The sequence below is a fragment of the Labeo rohita genome, chromosome 6 (genome assembly GCF_022985175.1).
Source record: "Labeo rohita strain BAU-BD-2019 chromosome 6, IGBB_LRoh.1.0, whole genome shotgun sequence".
Classification (NCBI taxonomy): Eukaryota; Metazoa; Chordata; class Actinopteri; order Cypriniformes; family Cyprinidae; genus Labeo; species Labeo rohita.
The window spans coordinates 6,060,131-6,078,229 of NC_066874.1; the positions used below are offsets into that span (position 1 = coordinate 6,060,131).

At 34.9% G+C, this 18,099-nt stretch overlaps 1 protein-coding gene across 2 annotated transcripts in view; it reads left to right on the forward strand.

The window, feature by feature from the left end:
* myh10 (myosin, heavy chain 10, non-muscle) overlaps nt 1-18,099 on the forward strand; it is a 63,999-nt gene that overhangs the window by 22,058 nt on the left and 23,842 nt on the right. The window contains exons 4-17 of one of the 2 annotated variants that reach the window (XM_051112687.1): nt 1,740-1,767; nt 4,400-4,502; nt 5,309-5,338; nt 6,854-6,871; nt 8,461-8,553; nt 10,630-10,693; nt 11,072-11,170; nt 11,388-11,531; nt 12,912-13,007; nt 13,841-13,959; nt 14,569-14,721; nt 16,337-16,510; nt 16,689-16,862; nt 17,435-17,549. In XM_051112687.1, coding sequence (XP_050968644.1) covers nt 1,740-1,767; nt 4,400-4,502; nt 5,309-5,338; nt 6,854-6,871; nt 8,461-8,553; nt 10,630-10,693; nt 11,072-11,170; nt 11,388-11,531; nt 12,912-13,007; nt 13,841-13,959; nt 14,569-14,721; nt 16,337-16,510; nt 16,689-16,862; nt 17,435-17,549 — 1,410 coding nt within the window. The remainder of the gene's footprint in view (nt 1-1,739; nt 1,768-4,399; nt 4,503-5,308; nt 5,339-6,853; nt 6,872-8,460; nt 8,554-10,629; nt 10,694-11,071; nt 11,171-11,387; nt 11,532-12,911; nt 13,008-13,840; nt 13,960-14,568; nt 14,722-16,336; nt 16,511-16,688; nt 16,863-17,434; nt 17,550-18,099) is intronic. The other variant, XM_051112688.1, reaches the window with a different exon arrangement.

The following is an 18,099-nucleotide window of genomic DNA, read 5'->3' on the forward strand; positions in this document are numbered from 1 at the left end:
GCCTGAATGATCCACAGACTTTTTTTTTTTTTTTTTTTTTTTTTTTGTTTAGTGATAGTTGTTCATGAGTCCCTTGTTTGTCCTGAACAGTTAAACTGCCCACTGTTCTCCAAAAATATCCTTCAGGTCCCACAAATTATTAGGTTTTTCAGCATTTTTGTGTATTTGAACCCTTTTCAACAATGACTGTATGGTTTTGAAATCCATCTTTTCACACTGAGAACAACTGAGGAACTCAGATGCAACCATTACAGAAGGTTCAAACACTCACTAATGCTCCAGAAGGAAAAATGATGCATTAAGAGCTGGGGGATGGGGGTGTAAACTTTTGAACAGAATGAAGATGTGTACATTTTTCTCTCATTTTGCCTAAATACCTTTTTTTTTTTTTTTTTTTTTTTTTTTTTTTTTTCTTTTTTTTTTTTTCACTTAGTACTGCCCTTCATAAGTTACAGAAGATAATTAAATGTTTCCCGGAAGACAAAAAGAAGTAAAATTTACCTACCCCCGGCTCATAATGCATCATGTTTCCTTCTGGAGCATTAGTGAGCGTTTGAACCTTCTGTAATAGTTGCATATGAGTCCTTCAGCTGCCCTTAGTGTGAAAAGATGGATTTTAAAATCATACAATCATTGTTGGAAAGGGTTCAAATACACAAAAATGCTGAAAAACAGCATTGAAGAACAGTGGGCAGTTTAACTGCTCGGGACAAACAAGGGACTAATGAACAACTATCACTAAAAAAAGAAAACACAGCTGTGTATCATTCAGGTAACAACACAGTATTAAGAATCAAGTTTTGAGCAGGGTCATTTTTCTAAATTCAACTTCTTATAATAATAATAATAATATCATATTCAGGTCAGTAGTAAATAAAACGTAACATACATTTTGTATGATCCCTCTTATTTTGGTAAAATACTTCATATTTTGCAGATTCTGCAAGGTGTATGTAAACTTTTGACCTCAACTGTACCTGAGTTGCCATTTAACTGGGAAATGAAATGCATAAGTAGGGCACAGAAACATCAGTATCAGTAAAATGGCAATTCATATTATATAGGTAATATAATACCTGCTTTTTTTTTTTTTTTTAAAGCCCATCCTCAAATAAGCAGTCACATGATGTCCTCTATCTTCCTCTTGCAGAGGTTTATCATCACTTGAAATGGTTTTGCTTGCTTTATAATGTTCCTATAAACCCTTCACTTTTGAAGTTACGAAAACATTCCGTTTTGTGAAAGACCAACCTGTTTATGAAGTGAGATTTACAGATGGGTGAGAAACCTACTTTGAATATAGACGAGATGTGACATAATGAGTTTTACAGCTGTTTTCTGGCTTGCGTTTTAGGCCAACACAGCGTTTTTAGTTGGCACTCATTTCCATTTTAACTGAGCCGTCTTCCTCTGTACTGTTTTCTTTCACTAAAATTTTCCGTCTGTTGACAAGGCAGAATAGTCATAATATGCAGTGTTGTGTGCAGAGTATATACAAATATGACAGCAGATTTTTTTAATAATAATAATAGGGAAGAAATAGACCATAAAATAGGTTTTTAGTTTCTTTTGCAAGATTGCATCAGTGTATGTATTCTGTGGTCTTTGTGGTGAAATGTTTGTCTTTTGCTGTTTTAGGTTATTTTAAATCTCAAAGTGGATTGATTTTAATTAAAGGCTCAAATGAACTTTACTGAAAATGCTGACCCATGTTTCTTCTCTTGTCTTTCTTTTTGCAGATCGTGAGGACCAATCGATTCTTTGCACGTGAGTAACCATTAGGTCATCACTATTCAGCAGTTACAGGTTACGTCAATCAGTCAGAGCTGATGGAAGTGATGTCACGTCTCCAGGGCTGCCCAGGAATCGGCTTTTTTGGAATTGTGCATGTACAGCTATGCCTGAAAACATGAGTCATGTATCAGTGCAGTATTAAATATCAGTAGCCACAGCTGTTCGGCATGTAGAGGATCTCTCAGTGTGAGTCAGAGTGACCCGCTGCACATATTTCTAGTCAGCCTATGAGAATTCATCCACAGAAATTTTGACCTTTTGATGCATTAAGCCCTGAATTATTGTCTTTGCACGTTGGAAATAAGTAAGCAGTCTCTCTCATGTCTTTGTGGAACTGTAAGAGGCTATAAGAATGGGTTTTAACATCCTCTCTCAAAGTCGACCCCTTCTGACCTATCGATACCATTGCAGCACATGCCATTCTGCACACCCACTGTGAAGGCATGATGTCCATGAAGCTGTACGTCCATGTTGCTAGAATGCAGGATTAAGGAATCTCACATTCAACAGTTTTAACAGGCAAAAAGCAGACAAACTGAAGAGCTCCTAAAGAACTAATTTAGCCAGAATTCTGTTTTGAAACTCAAAAGAATTCATTTCTCTCCAAGTTCTCTCCTTTTATGTGCAATATAAATGAATAGTGACAATTTATGACTTTAGAAGTTATACAGACTACTTTTATTGTGCTTTTTTAATCCTTTTTGGGGCATGAGAGCCTTTTAGTGTTTTACAGAATCTTCTAGTATAGTACTAGTAGGTCTTCGAGCATCATAAGGATTATTATTTTTTTTTCATAATAGAAGAAAATGTGGGAGTTTTGAGAGGTGCTTTTAGAAGATTTAGAACTGTTTACATGACATCTTAAGCTCAATATTCAGTGGGATGCAGTGCATTTGGCAAAGATCATTTATTGCTGTAGCTGAGGTGCTTTTAAGGCTCTTAACTTTGAGAGATTTTTATTGTGAGCTGTTCGTAAGTTCTCTTAAAATGCTCTTACAGTTCTTACATTAAATGTTTTATTGTTGATACATAAGTAACAATGATTAGAATGCTTTTTTCAGTGATGATAAATGAAATTATAAAATGATAAACCTGTTTACAGTTCGGTGATATTTGTATTTGAATATGTGTATATGTGTATGTATGGGTGTGTGTGCGTGTATGTATATGCACGCATATTTATTCAGTACCAGTCAAAAGTTTTTGAACAGTAAGATTTTTGGTGTTTTTTTAAAAACTGTTCTGCTCACCAAGGCTGCATTTATTTATCCAAAGTACAGCAAAAAAAGTCAAGTTTTGAAATATGTTTACTATTTAAAATAATGGTTTTCTATTTGAAATATATTATAAAATGTGATTTATTCTAATAAGCTGATTCGCTGTTCAAGAAACATTTTAAGTATTATTATTATTATTATTATTATTATATCAATATTATCAATATTTATAACAGTTGAGTAAAAGTTTTTAAAGCATTTTTTTTTTTTAAGTGCATTATTTTCTATAGTCGGGTAAGTGCTATTTTCAGACTTGTCAGATCCATAACAGTACATATATCTCATAAATAGACACATCAAAATTAAAATAAAGTAACAGTTATATGTTCTGTGAAGAGCCATCGCTTCTCTATTTGTGGTATTATTGTGTCTGGTTTGTGCATTTTAATGCACAGAAATCCTACAAAGTATGTAGTCTTTCAAAAACGGTGTCCTTTTTTGTCGTCCATATGATTATTTCCCTTTTTTAACATAGAAAACTTGTGCATAGACTGATATTTTTTTGATGTTTGTCAACAAGCGTTTAGCGTTCAGTATATTGGTAAGCATTTGTATGTCACATCCATAACGCAGGAATTGCCCTTAAAAAGAAAACGGTTATTTTAAACAGTAAAAATATTTCAAAATTTGTTTTCACTGTACTTTAGATCAAATAAATGCAGGCTTGGTGAGCCGAAGAGACTAATTAAAAAAAACGTAAAAAATCTTTTGAGTGGTAGTGTATACCTATGTATTTTGTCGTAATGATCTTACATTTATATATATATATATATATGACAGTTTTTGTGTGGTTTACACATTTGCATGAGATTTTGCTGTTGTATTTCATTGATTGAAGCCAGTATTAAGTGAATGACTTCACAGGCCTTTGTGGAAAAAGTTTGGCTGTGTCTTTCTAAAGATTTTTCTTTTCCATTTATGGGCGGATTGGGGAGAAGAATTTTTGAATCAGACTTGTGAAGAACAGTATTTCTCACATCCATGTCATCGTGTTAGAAAGTCATTAAAACATATTATGCATGTCAATAATATTATATAAGACTTTTCATCTTCACTTAATAAAGCCCATTGTGTAATGCACCAGCACTTCAGACCAGATTCTTCTCAATCAGACTCCTAGCTGCTGAAAGGAACTGCAGCTGAAAAAACAAACAGTGCAGAGCTAGCAGACCTGTGATTTCAGGATGCAGCCTGATGCTTAATTTAGCTTGTGGAATGCAAATGTGCATGAATATCTACCTAGTCTATTGTGTTTTTAATTTATTTGGGTATTTTATTATTCTAATGACATTTTTATGTTGGCTTTTAATTGGAATTTTCTCTTCCAGAGGAGAATCAGGTGCTGGAAAGACAGAAAACACCAAAAAAGTCATCCAGTACCTGGCTCATGTTGCATCATCTCACAAAGGAAGGAAGGACCACAACATTCCAGTAAGTTCCATTTCTCTCAGCCATGCGCTGAATCGTTCATTTTGACGTTCTTGTTGAATTCCACCAAAGATATAAGTGTGGAGGGAAGGATGTGGATGTAGTCTATTGACGTGCCATCTTAAAAACACACACAAAAAGAGTGTGATGCAATGCAGTGGGCAAAGACATATGTCTAATCATCTATTGCTGTAGTGTGGGTGCTTTTTAGCATCTTTTTGTGGGATTTACAAATCGGTTCTTAGACAAATAGTCAAAGTTGTTATGACCTGTCTATACTACATATATAGCAGATGCTCTCATAATGCACTCTTTAATTTGTAGTGTTTCATATGCAGTGTTTTACCTAGTTACAATGACATCAGGGTGCTTTTGCTATTAGAGTAATTTTAACCAAATTAACATACATCAGTGGATAACATGCACTTGTATGTCATTGATAGTGTTGTGTGTAGATTCTAATGTACTGATAAAGTTCTAGATGATCATGTAGCAATAACTGCTGGCTCTTAACCGTGTGTTTAAGTGCTACACGTGGGCCTATACTCAGAAAACATCTTAGTGGCTGCAGTGCTGGCCTGTAGTTTTTCATCCTTGTGCAGTTTTATTTATGATAATGTGCTATCTTCGAAACTATATGAAAGCATGCAGAAGAGTTTTACATGCTGCTGCCGTTGGCCTTAATGTATTCGCATGGCCAAATATATGCAACATACTAAGGCTTAGGTCTGTCCCGTGGTCTAAGACACTTGGAGAATGTGGCCCTGATGCCTTCTAACATATTACATTTGTTTATTATATACAAACAGCCAGAATCACCTAAAGCAGTCAAACTCCAGGCAAGTTCCCTTTACGCTTTTTATACCTGCTCTGCTTGTGCATGCAAAACTAACCTGCTGTATAAACACCAATGGAATGTAGTCAATCCAAGGGGAATTTTTTAGCACTCTGGGATATTTTTGATAGAAGTAAATGCTTTGCTTTAAGGGGTTTGAATGGTTTACTTTGGAACTATTTGTACACATTTTGTCAAGCTAAATGGTTTTGAATGTATGCATATGTAGGGTTATTTTCGGCATCTTTAGTGCTGGATAATACATATTAGAGATTTAAGGAGAAGTTCTCTTCCAGAACACAAATTTACAGATAATGTACTCACTTCGTTGTCATTCAAGATGTTCATGTCTTTCTTTCTTCAGTCGTAAAGGAATTTTGTTTTTTCAGGAGAACATTTCAGGAATTATCTCCATATAGTGGACTTCTATGATGCCCGCAAGTTTGAACGTCCAAAATGCAGTTTCATTGGAAAGATCCTAGCTGAGGATTGGAATAAGGGTCTTACTAGCGAAACGATTGGTTAAAAAAAAAAAAACAATGTAAATACTTTTTAATCTCAAATGCTTGTCTTGTCTAGCTTCCTAGCTGTTCTTGTCTAGAATCCGGGTCAATACAGTTAGAATATGAGTTTAAGTACTTAAAAGTCCTACATCGCCCTTTTACCTTTTTTTTTGTAGAGGGCATTTCACCTTCTATGTATGTTCTCTTTGTAAACACTGGATCGTTACTTTTGCAGCGATGTAGGGCGATTTTAAAGTTGGAGGAGAAAATGAGATGGGATTTTTGACATACCCTAACTGTATTGACCCGGATTACACAGAGAACACATGTGCATGACAGAGTTAGACAAGATGAGCATTTGAGGTTAAAAAGTATATACATTTTTATTTATTTTTTTAGAAATGACCGATCATTTCGCTAGATAAGACTCTTATTCCTCGGCTGGGATCATTTAGAGCTCTTTGAAGCTGCATTTAAACTGTATTTTAGACGTTCAAACTCACAGGCACCATTGAAGTCCATAATATGAAGATAATTCCTGAAATGTTTTTCTCAAACATAATTTCTTTACAACTGAAAAAAAAAAGAAAGGGATGAACATCTTGGATGACAAAGGGGTGAGTACATTATCTGTACATTTTGTGTTCTAGAAGTGAACTTCTCCTTTAACTTGTCTGGATAGCTGGGGTGTAGTACTGTATTTTAATGTCATTTTCATATTTAACATAGTTGTATGGAAATAAAGAGCTGATCCTGTACAACCTGAGCTGATGTTAAAAAAAAAGTGTTTTTATCAGCACACATAAAGGTCATTTGTGTCATTTAGACCAGCAACATTCTAAACCAGCAAAAGCCTCACTTGCAAACTGAGAATGTGTCTTTCACATATTCACACCACATTTTGTTACACTTTTAAATCACCCCTTGCTTGTGTGTGTTTTGTCTGTCATGTGTTTGTGTATTTCCCTCTATGTGACATTAACACTTCTGTTTCCATGATAATGATTTGATTACAGAACGGAATCCTGTTTTATGTGAGTAGCTTGTAGTCCCTTGTTTTTTCCCGTTTTCTTTCCCACACCATTTCTTTAGACATAGGAAACTGTCATTTTTGTTCATTTTACCCTCATCTTTTATTTATTTGTTTATACTAATGACTTCATATTCTGCCATATAACATCTGCTTTCTTAATTATTCTTTTCTGTTCTCTGTGGATCAAATTTACTATACTTTTGGGGGTGATGTCAAGTTATTCACATGTCTGTTAAACTTTACACTGTGTTGCGTTTAAAAATACTGCATGATGGTGCTGTGCTGAATTCCCATTTGTCAAATCACGTTACTCTGCTCCATCCATGCAGTCGGAAAGTTCTGGAATGTCCATTTACAAAGAGCTCTGCTACAAAAAGCAGCTCAAATGCCAGTAGTTCTTGGCATACTTTCTGTAATGATGAAAGTACCTTTTTAACTTAATCTTATCAGCCATTCTTTTGCTGGAAATTGTCATTGCTAATGCAATTTTGTCATTTCACCTCAGTGGTTAATTTATCTCCTATTTTGGTTAAAAGCGAAACTTGTTGTTCTAATAAAGCTTCACCACTAATGCTTTTTAAAAGTTCATTTTGTTTTTCAGATACACGCTGATATGTTTAAACCATTCAGCAGCTATTTATAGGCTTTTTATAATATTAAATTTCCATAAGCATGAAAATGTTAAAACTTTAAACCACAAAATCCTCTTGGACTGTATCCACTATTCTGCTGTCCGTAGGGTTACGTAATGGGAACAGAGTGTAAAATCACAGTTGTCATTCTCTATTCTGCCGTGATGTGTTTCTGTGCCGTGACAACAGCAAGAACAATGGGACACCTGTCTAAACTTCCTATCAGGTGGACGTGGACAACACTAGAGGATGTAAAGGGGTGGATGTCCCAGATTTATTGCTGGGGGAGTTGTGATGCAGACTAACTCTGTGATGTGGCACAGTGGGGCTTTGGGCGTCTGTCGTTGCTAATTTGAGGAGTTTCCTCTCCAACCCCCCAATGCTTGTATTTCAGGCAGCCAGTGAGAATTTGCACAAAAAGCCTCTCATGGCTACCCAGGCTTTAATTAGGTTTGTAGGGTAGGGTAGTGTATTTTTACTCTATCCAGATGATCTGCTTCTGGTTTGAGGGTCAAATGAAGAGAAATGGCTGTGCTGTGTACTATGGAAGCAAGCTGATCGTTGTTAGCCACACCATCTTAACACAATGCTGTAAATAAATGGTATTTGTGGTCAAGATGAGACGGAACATTGAGTTTGGAGTTAGTCATCCCACTCCAAACCTTATGTGTGTTAATAAAGACCTTGCTAATGATGCAGACTAACCCAAGGTGATCTGCAGAATACTATTTTAAGGTAATATATACTCAAATGTCTTTAAAATTGAAAATGTTTCACTTCGCTTTCATTCAGTTTTATTGTTGTTAGAACATTTTCACTGGGTTTCTTTTCAAGGTTTCACAAACATTATTTTATTGCTTTTTTAGTTGTTTCATTTTCTATCTACTCCTGTATGAAACTTTATTTAATCATATATTTTAATAATTAGTGATTCTAATCAGTGACTTTTGCATTACAGGGAGAGTTAGAGCGTCAGCTCCTGCAGGCAAACCCTATTCTGGAATCCTTTGGGAATGCCAAGACAGTGAAAAATGATAACTCTTCACGCTTTGTAAGTTGGTCTATTACATCTGATAATTCCACCTCTGTTTCTCCTACTGTAATTTTACTTTAAAGGGTCTTTAAACCATGTTTCAGCACCGGTTAGTTCTCACCAGTTTTGAAAAATGCTGCAAAAGTGAGTGTGGTGCTGCAGAGCGGAGGGGAGACAGACAAACAGCATCTTTGGATGCAGACAGTTTCATTTTCGCTCTTGTTGAGTCTAAAACATCCACGCTTCCCATAAATGCAAGCTGCAATTCTCTATTGCACAGAACAAAATGAACATATTATACATTTTGTAAGCTCACTGTACATTGAATAAATACACACATCCTGTGGGAGTGCTGAATTAATGCACAAATAATTGCACAGCTGTTTACTTTTGTACTATGCAAGGAAAATATATAACAACATGCTGTTACATCTTTAATCATTTTTGTAGTTTGTTTTGTGGTGGTTATGTAAGCTATTGATCGGTTGCAACAGGAGGCTGTAAAAACGCTAGGGTTACACTAGGGCCCTATGAAATCCATTTTATTTTTTCTCCAAATTCCATTTTTTCCATTTTCATTTTTCTGGATTTAATTTTTTTTCTGGTTTTTCTGTTTTAATGTTTAAAATAAAAAATATTAATCAAAAAGCAGTCTAATTAAAAGAAATAATAATTTCAGTTTTATTTTTAGCAAAATCTGTTTTCCATTAATTTACTGGATTCCATTTTAATGCTTTCAATAAATTAATAATCAAAAACATCTGTAATTAAATGATTTTATTTAAAAAAAATATTTATTATAATTTATAATTTAATTAAAATTTATACATTTGTTTAATTCTTTTTTTTAAGTAAATAAATTTTCTGTTAAATATTTCTTAATGTTTTAATAAGTTCTAGAGCAGTTCTAGAGATTGTTTATGTGGTCATGTACTTATATTTTGATGCGGCAGAGGCTGAAAACACTGCAATGCACTTCAGTATGTGTGTAATAAATGAAACTGTATGAGTCATGCAGGATTCTTATTTAAATAGTATTTTTGCTGCTTCAGATGCACAGACACTAGTCACACTATCACATTTTGATTTAAATGTACTGACCTACTTTTGATTTATTCTTCCAAAATTCAGTGACATTCCACGTTATACAGTAAATTCCATTTTTATGACTGGATTTTGTGATTCTGTCCACGTTTTCCGCATCACAGAAATCACATAGAAGAGAATTTATGCCACACCGAGACTGACAAAGCAAAAACAAACACTTTAGATCGATGTTTCACGCCAATCTCACAGTTTTTCAGTCTTTCATAAGAAATCAACACATTCTCTAATGAATAAGTAAAAAATGCAAGACAAATATGGCACAGAAAAAGCTCCAAATTAAAAATACCAGATACTAACGTTGTCTTCTATGATGCGCAACACAAACACTGTTAAAATCTCAAAAAACGTATTTTAGTGTTTGTTGACCTTTTAAACTTTACCACAATGTTTTATTACATTCTTGTTACATTTTGGCAATGAAATGCACACGTTTACTGATTGTGTTTTAGTTATTTATTACTTTACAATGACGTTTATTACATTTTTTTTGACTCCGCATGTTGCATCTGGAAAGGGCAAGTTAGATAAAAGCTCACCAAAATCCACATTCAGCAGTCTAAAAGAGCTGGGTGTCTGTCTTGCATCGGCTCCTCTCGCCAGCTGATTGAATTTTCACTGGCATGCGTTAAAGTCAGCAGAAAGCTTTTAAGCACACAAACAAATCAAAAGCCACAGAGGAATTCAATTGTTCAGGCCTTCCTTCAGGTAATTATTTTGGGGGCATTTGCTGCAAACAAGCATGTCTGTTAGCTATTTATGCATGCTTTAAGGACAGATTCCTTTTATGTAGAGCTGTTTAAACACGTGCTGCATATCACGCGTGTAAAATGTCAAAATGGTAACAAGACTGTTGACATGGGTTATTAGAAATGATGATTAGGCCCATATATAATAATAGCTAAGACGCGATGATATGGTTTACAAAGCGTGACCAGTGTGAGCACATCATGGAAAAAATGCACATCTTAAATATTTGTTTTTTCACAGGGCAAATTCATCCGCATCAACTTTGATGTAACCGGTTACATTGTGGGGGCCAACATCGAAACCTGTATCCTGATCTGACAATCATTCCATTGAGTGATGCTGCAAACAGCTGTAAGAATGAAATGGCTGAAATGGGTGAATTTCTGTGTGTGTCTTTATTTTTCAGCAGAAGTAAAGGTATGTAAATTGACTTTAAATGGTTACTATAGCTGCAGTTAGTAACACACTTATTTATTGTATAATTAGTATGCTAGCTTTGATGTAAGGGCCAGAACTGTAGATATTCTACAAATAAAAATCATATCAAACAAATGATAATGTTTGTAAATTAGTTTTATTGCATTTAAATCAGCCTCTACAAAAAGCTGTGCAGCTGTGATTTGACGTAGACTGAAAAATGAGCTGTAAAATGAACTTTGTTTGCCCTTAACTCAGTCTTAAGATCTTCTTGAAAAGTCCAGGGCCATTCGCCAAGCCAAAGATGAACGCACCTTCCACGTCTTCTACCAGCTGTTGGCTGGTGCTGGAGAGCATCTAAGATGTGAGTGTTTCTTTTTTACATGATTATACGCTTTTTAAGAATTTTTAGCAATGAGATTTGGAGTCCTTATTCTATTTTCAAGGTCAACATGGATGTAATGAAGCAGGCTTTGGATATTCTCAATATGTGAAGGAATCTGACTAATTATAGAGAATACAGTGCAGTCTGGTGTCTAGAGGAGATTGCAGCTGTGTTAACACTCTTGTTTTTCTGGCAGCTGATCTACTCCTGGAGGGCTTCAATAACTACCGCTTCCTCTCCAACGGTAACATTCCCATTCCTGGCCAACAAGACAAGGACAATTTCCAAGAGACCATGGAAGCCATGCATATTATGAGCTTCTCCCATGATGAAATCCTATGTAAGCATACATGAAACAAACACATCTCTACTACATTGTGTATTTACTGCTGCTTTTAGCTCTGCTAACTAGTAAATCATCATAAACACACATTGCCACTTCGTTGTAAAGAGCTTTTTGGGGATTTTTTTTTTTTTTTTTTTTTTTTTTTTTGTATACACTACCAACAGTTTTTGAACGGTAAGATTTTTTTTCTTCTGCTCACCAAATGTGCATTTATTTGATCCGAAGTACAGCAAAAACTGTACAATTTTGAAATATTTGTACTATTTAAAATAGCTGTATTCTGTTTGAATATATTTTAAAATGTAATTTATTCCTGTGATCAATGATGCAGAAAATTTAGCATTACTTCAGTCTTCAGTATCACATGATCATTCAGAAATCATTTTAATATGCTGATAATTATAGAAATTAATACTTTAATACTTTTATGCAGCAAGGATGTTTTAAAATGATTAAAGAGGATGATGAAGACATTTATAATGTTAAAAAAGATTTCCATTTCACATAAATGCTGTTCTTCTGAACTTTCTATTCATCAAAGAAACCTGAGAAATTCTACTCAGCTGTTTTAAACAACAACAACAGCAATAATAATAATAATAATAATAATAATAAATGTTTTTGAGCAGCAAATAAGAATATTAGAATAATTTCTGAAGGATCATGTGACTGCAGTAATGATGCTAAAGATTCATCTTTGAAATCACAGGAGTAAATTGCATTTTAAAATATATTCAAATAGAAAAGAGTTATTTTTCAAAATTTTACTGTTTTTGCTGTACTTTGGATCAAATAAATGCAGACTTTTATGTGATTTCTGAAGACACTCAGCTGCAGTGAAAGCTATAATTGCGTATGCATATTTTAACGGCACAGGTTTCTCTGTAAATATAATTTTTTTGTAGATTTTTATTTTTATTTATTTAGAAAATGCGTATCACCCAGGGGTGAAACACTGTTTCTAACACCAGCAGTGGATTGCAGGCCAGCAGATATGACATCCTTTTTTGTAAGATTAAGTTCACAAAGAATAGCAATTACTTTATTTTATTATTGAATAAAGTTATATAACATTTATTGTGTGATTGGATGCAATTCAGACATATTTGTTTTGAGTGAATAAAACTGAACCCTTAAAAATGAAACTGAATGTGATTTAAGATGAATAAATATAAGGAATAATACTGATGAAATGTTGTAATCATTTGGAAGCCCTAATAATAAGTATGCAAGAATCAACAAAATGCTGGTTAAAATAGTTTTAGACAAAGTATAAGAATTGCACAGCACAGGGCATCAACCTTGCAGAATATTTCATGTCAGATACCCACATACTGTTGACAGTCTTGTGCTTTCTTTCCTCTGTCACTGCAGCAATGCTCAAGGTGGTATCAGCCGTCCTGCAGTTTGGCAACATTGTGTTCAAGAAGGAGAGAAACACCGACCAGGCCTCTATGCCGGAAAACACCGGTACCACATACTCACTCATCTGGGTTTTAAAAGTGCATAATGCCTTATTTTAGCACAGAGATAAAGTTTCTTTTTTTCAGTAATGGAAATCTATTGTATTATGTGACGTACTTAAATAACTCCTAAATCTTCTGGCAGTCCATTAGCATTAAAGTGTGTTCGGTATCCAGACTACCCTCCAATCTAACCCTTGCGCCAGATGGTTTTGTGCAGTTCTCCACTGCTCTGTTTTGACAAATTACCCGTTGGACTTCTCTTGGGCTCCCATGATGACAGTTTGAAAATTTTTTTTGAATGTGTTTCATATTAAAAAAAATTCCGGAATAGTTGTGCAAAGTTGCGTTAAATCAAACACATTTACGTAAGAGCTCCAAAAGTGACCGTTTTAACCTCATGATGCATTCCAGCAAGCTTACTCCACTGGCATTTTGATTTATTTGTTTTTATCATCGCCGTTCATGGTAAGATATTGAAACTTTCATCTGTTCAGCCCACCAAGTCATTCACGACTTAAAGCTGGAAAGTTATAGTCATGCTGGTGGTCCTAAGGGGGAACTCTTGGGGTTTGTTTGGCTGCTAAATAGCCTGTAGGGGTTTAGAAGTCAGTAAATTGCAATAACGACCTGACTTATTTGAAATACCTTTTATACTCATAAGCAAAAATGTCCCATAATAACTTCACTCACTACCTTTTAAGTGCATAAGGGAAGCTTCTAAAATCATATTAATCGAAAAAGAATGTCACCATTTTTGGTCAGCTTGCATTAAAGGACCCTTGCGTGAACAAGTGTGGTTTTTTTTTTTTTTTTTTTTTTTTTTTTTCTGTTTTTCAGCTGCTCAAAAGCTTTGCCACCTGCTTGGCATGAATGTCATGGAGTTCACACGTGCCATCCTGTCTCCAAGAATCAAAGTGGGCAGAGACTATGTACAAAAAGCCCAAACTAAAGAACAGGTAATGAGCTATTAAGTGTTCCACTGTATATCTGTCAAATCAGCCACCCTCTCAGCTATGAAGCAAAGTTTTCATTAGTGTTTTACCTCTTGAATCCCATCAGGCCTGATCATAGATCACTGCTGTACTGTACTTTTGTTCTCCTCACATTTCCTTTTCACCTCTGTGTCCTTTCACAACAATGGGCTGCTAGTCTCCTGTCATTAAAATGTCATCATAACTGTTCAAATTCTGCACAGAGGGGAGTGTTTGGGAAACCTGTTTGGAAAATAATTCCTCCTTTCAGGTTTTGCATACCATTTTTAGGATTGGGTATTATTTGAATTTTAGTTTAAAAACAAAAACGAAGCATGTGTCCTACTGAATCCATGATTTTTTTTTTTTTTTTTTACATTTGGAACTGGTTTTAAAATGGAACAGGTTCTCTATACTTTTGTATCTGTGTAATAATCGTTTGATGACATGATATCATGCGACCATAAAATTTCTCGCCATGAAAATAGCCACAGAAGCTGGAATGGCGTTAAACACAAACAAATTGTGTGATTATTATGTTAAAATGCATATTTTTGTGAAATATGCATCCTGTCTCTCTCTTTCTCTGACCAGGCCGACTTTGCAGTGGAGGCCCTGGCCAAGGCCACATACGAAAGGTTGTTCCGCTGGCTTGTTCACCGCATTAACAAAGCTCTGGACAGGACCAAGCGCCAGGGAGCTTCCTTCATTGGCATCCTGGACATTGCTGGCTTTGAGATATTCCAGGTGCGGCTTCCTCGCATTTAGCGCTCAGCTGTCTCTTATGCTAAATCATAAATATTAATAACTGCACTGCAACAAATCAGAGGTCATTATGATATGAGATTTTCTAAAAATGCAAACAATGCAAGAACTTGAAAATACTGGAAGTTTAGTTTATGAAAAGATATTGTTTGGGACAAATTTTTATTTGCATAGAGTTTAACATATAGATTTTAAGCATATAAGATACCACAGTATTAGTGGGTTTCATCACTGATTAAAAACAATAAATGGCCAAATTGTTGTCGAGGCAATTAAGATTTTATTTTATTTTTTTTGGTTTAACAGGTTTGAGACAGAAATTTATTACTGTTGTGCAACAGAATGTACTTCTACAAAGTAGTAATACAATATTAAGTTTTACCAATTTTATTGCTATTAAGTATTGCAATTATTCTTTCATGTTTTAGTAGTAAACCTCTATTGTGCCGTATTGTACTTTGTTTGCAAAAAATAAAAAGAATGATTACAATTTAATTGGAATATATTTTAAAAGATTAATTATTAATGTATGTAAAGTATCTGTTAATTAACTGGTTAAAGTTTTATGAAATCAATCGATTTAACATTTAACTTCAGCATTAAATTTTGAATCTAAAGGAAAATAATTGAACCAGATATGTTTTTGTGATTACTGAAATGCAGGGCTGTCTATTTATTTTGATTGTTTTGGTAGTCAAGTAATCGGTTGATTATTCTGATGATTAATCAAATATTCATATAATTATTATTTTTGGTGGTAATAAAATAGATGTAAGCAAACAATCGCTTTTAAAATGACTTAAAATACATATAATAGCAATGAGGCAAGTAATCATATGGTTTCATTTAACAGAACTGTTCAAATACATTATAAATGTATTATAAACAAAGTCTAATTCTAATTTATTATTGGCTAAACAACATTTAATTCAAATGTCCTCTTAATCTTTAATATTTGGCTATTTCTTTACAACAGAAATGCCACAGCCACTGTAGTGTCTTAAATATGTGGCCATCAAAACATGTAAACTCAGAGTTAGGATTTACACTTTTATTTTGAAATCTCAATGAACAGTTAGCATATTTAGAAAGATAGTGATGTATTGTCCTGTGTTTGCTAGGTTTATAAATTATTTACCTTACCAGTCTGATGAAATGGTGAACGTTTTTGGCCGGTTACTCAACACAAAAAATTGTAGTCACGTTTTTTTTTTGTTTTTTTTTTATCGAGTACTCAAAATGAATTGAGTAATCGCGATAGCCCTGCTAAAATGTAATTATACCAATAAAATAGAGTCTAAAAAAATTTATGTAAAAGAACCAATTTTATAGTGCCTTAATCATAGAGCCCTTAAGAATGTTACTTCCTTCAGGTTGTGCTGGAGGATTTGGAAGATGTACATTTGCTAAATTGAGTAATATAATTATGGTATAGTTAGGATGAAATTACAAGGTTTACAGTAAATAGTGTAAGTGATATTGATATTGAAGATACTAATGTTGGTTAAAGAATCTATTATGCATGTTCTGGGAAAAAATGTTATGAACAAAAGCAATTTAATCATTTTATTGCTATTTTTATTGCATCTCTCTGTAGCTGAACTCATTTGAGCAGCTCTGCATCAATTACACCAACGAGAAGCTTCAGCAACTGTTCAACCACACCATGTTCATCTTGGAGCAAGAGGAGTACCAGCGTGAAGGCATCGAATGGAGCTTCATCGACTTCGGCCTCGATCTGCAGCCCTGCATCGACCTCATCGAGAGACCTGTGAGTTCTCATCTCAACTACAAATGCATTTGCCCCTAAATTGTTTTGTTGTGGGTTGCTAGCAGTATTTTCTACCCCAAATGTGTGCAGAAGTTATTTGAAGTTAGAGAATGCTTTTAGTGCTTTCTGTTGGCTTTTCTATTAGTTGTTTTGATCAGTCTTACATTACCATTTCCAGGCAAATCCTCCCGGTGTGTTGGCTCTGTTAGATGAGGAGTGCTGGTTTCCAAAAGCCACTGATAAAACCTTTGTGGACAAACTGGTGCAAGAGCAAGGTACTCATGGCAAGTTCCAGAAACCACGGCAGCTGAAGGACAAAGCCGATTTCTGCATCATTCACTATGCTGGCAGGGTACGTGTGTATTTATATTAATGAAACTACACTTAGCTGTTGGCTTCACCTCTTGTACTTCAGTCCTGTGATGATTTTTATAATGAAGGGCTGTTGTTAGTGTTTAAAGGAAACACGGAATGCATCGTAACCTTATGTAATTGGATTTAGTCAGGTCATACTGGCTTGCAGTGAAATGTTGCGTTGCCGTCTTTCAAGGGTAGCAGCATCCAGCTGTGGTATGTGCTAACCATAGGCCACATCTGTTTCAGATCAGTGAGCTGTTTGCAATAGAAACTTGACACTGCATGAAATGAGGAACTTTTGATATTTCTCTCCCTTTGAGCTATGTTTGAGTTAAAAGCCAGAAAATTTGAGTTTGCTTTGTTTCCTGTTGTTTAAGAAAAGAAAAATAGTGCATTGATTTACGTTTTATCGCTTTCAGTAGTTGCATAACGCTATGCAAACAGCCAACGACCGCTGAAGTGCAGTGCCTCTTAAATTAAACTATCCAGATTGAATCAATCGTTGATTAATTCCATCCTTCCCATCTTGAGGTTGTTAATGTACTGTTTATTTCTCTTGTTCTGCAGGTTGACTATAAGGCAGATGAGTGGTTGATGAAAAACATGGACCCTCTAAATGACAACGTGGCCACGCTCCTGCACCAGTCCACGGATAAGTTTGTGGCTGAGCTGTGGAAGGATGGTAAGCTGTTTTCTTCTCGAGTGCCTTCCAGATTCCTTGACACGTGAAACGTTAAACGGGTCGTTTTTATGGTTCTACCCTCCCACTCTGTGAAGAAAGAGACTGTTGTTTTCAATCTTCAGTTACATGTCTTGTCTGTCTTGTAAGAAGTGCCCGTCACGCATTGACGCAGATATTTTACCGTAGTGGGGGGGACTATTAATTCAGTCACAAAGAGTCAAACTTAGGACTGGGCGGTGTGCTACAAGTAAAACTCTGTTAAACAAGACCTTTTGCAGTACTGTTGATACCACAATAGATGTATTTGCACTGTAGTTGTAAGCAGGGCTGCTTTACATTTTTTACAGATTAAAGGGATAGTTCACCCAGGCAAGTAGAGAGAACAAAACAAAACACTAATCATATATTAAAAGTAGTAGTTCCGCTACGCTTATGTCCTACGTCCTATGTCATCCGCCACTCTCTCATGAATGCGCATTTGATAGTTAGCAGAAGCAAGAGATTGTGCTTTCGAAAGTTTTAAAAATGTATATTTTTCTTGCACAAATGC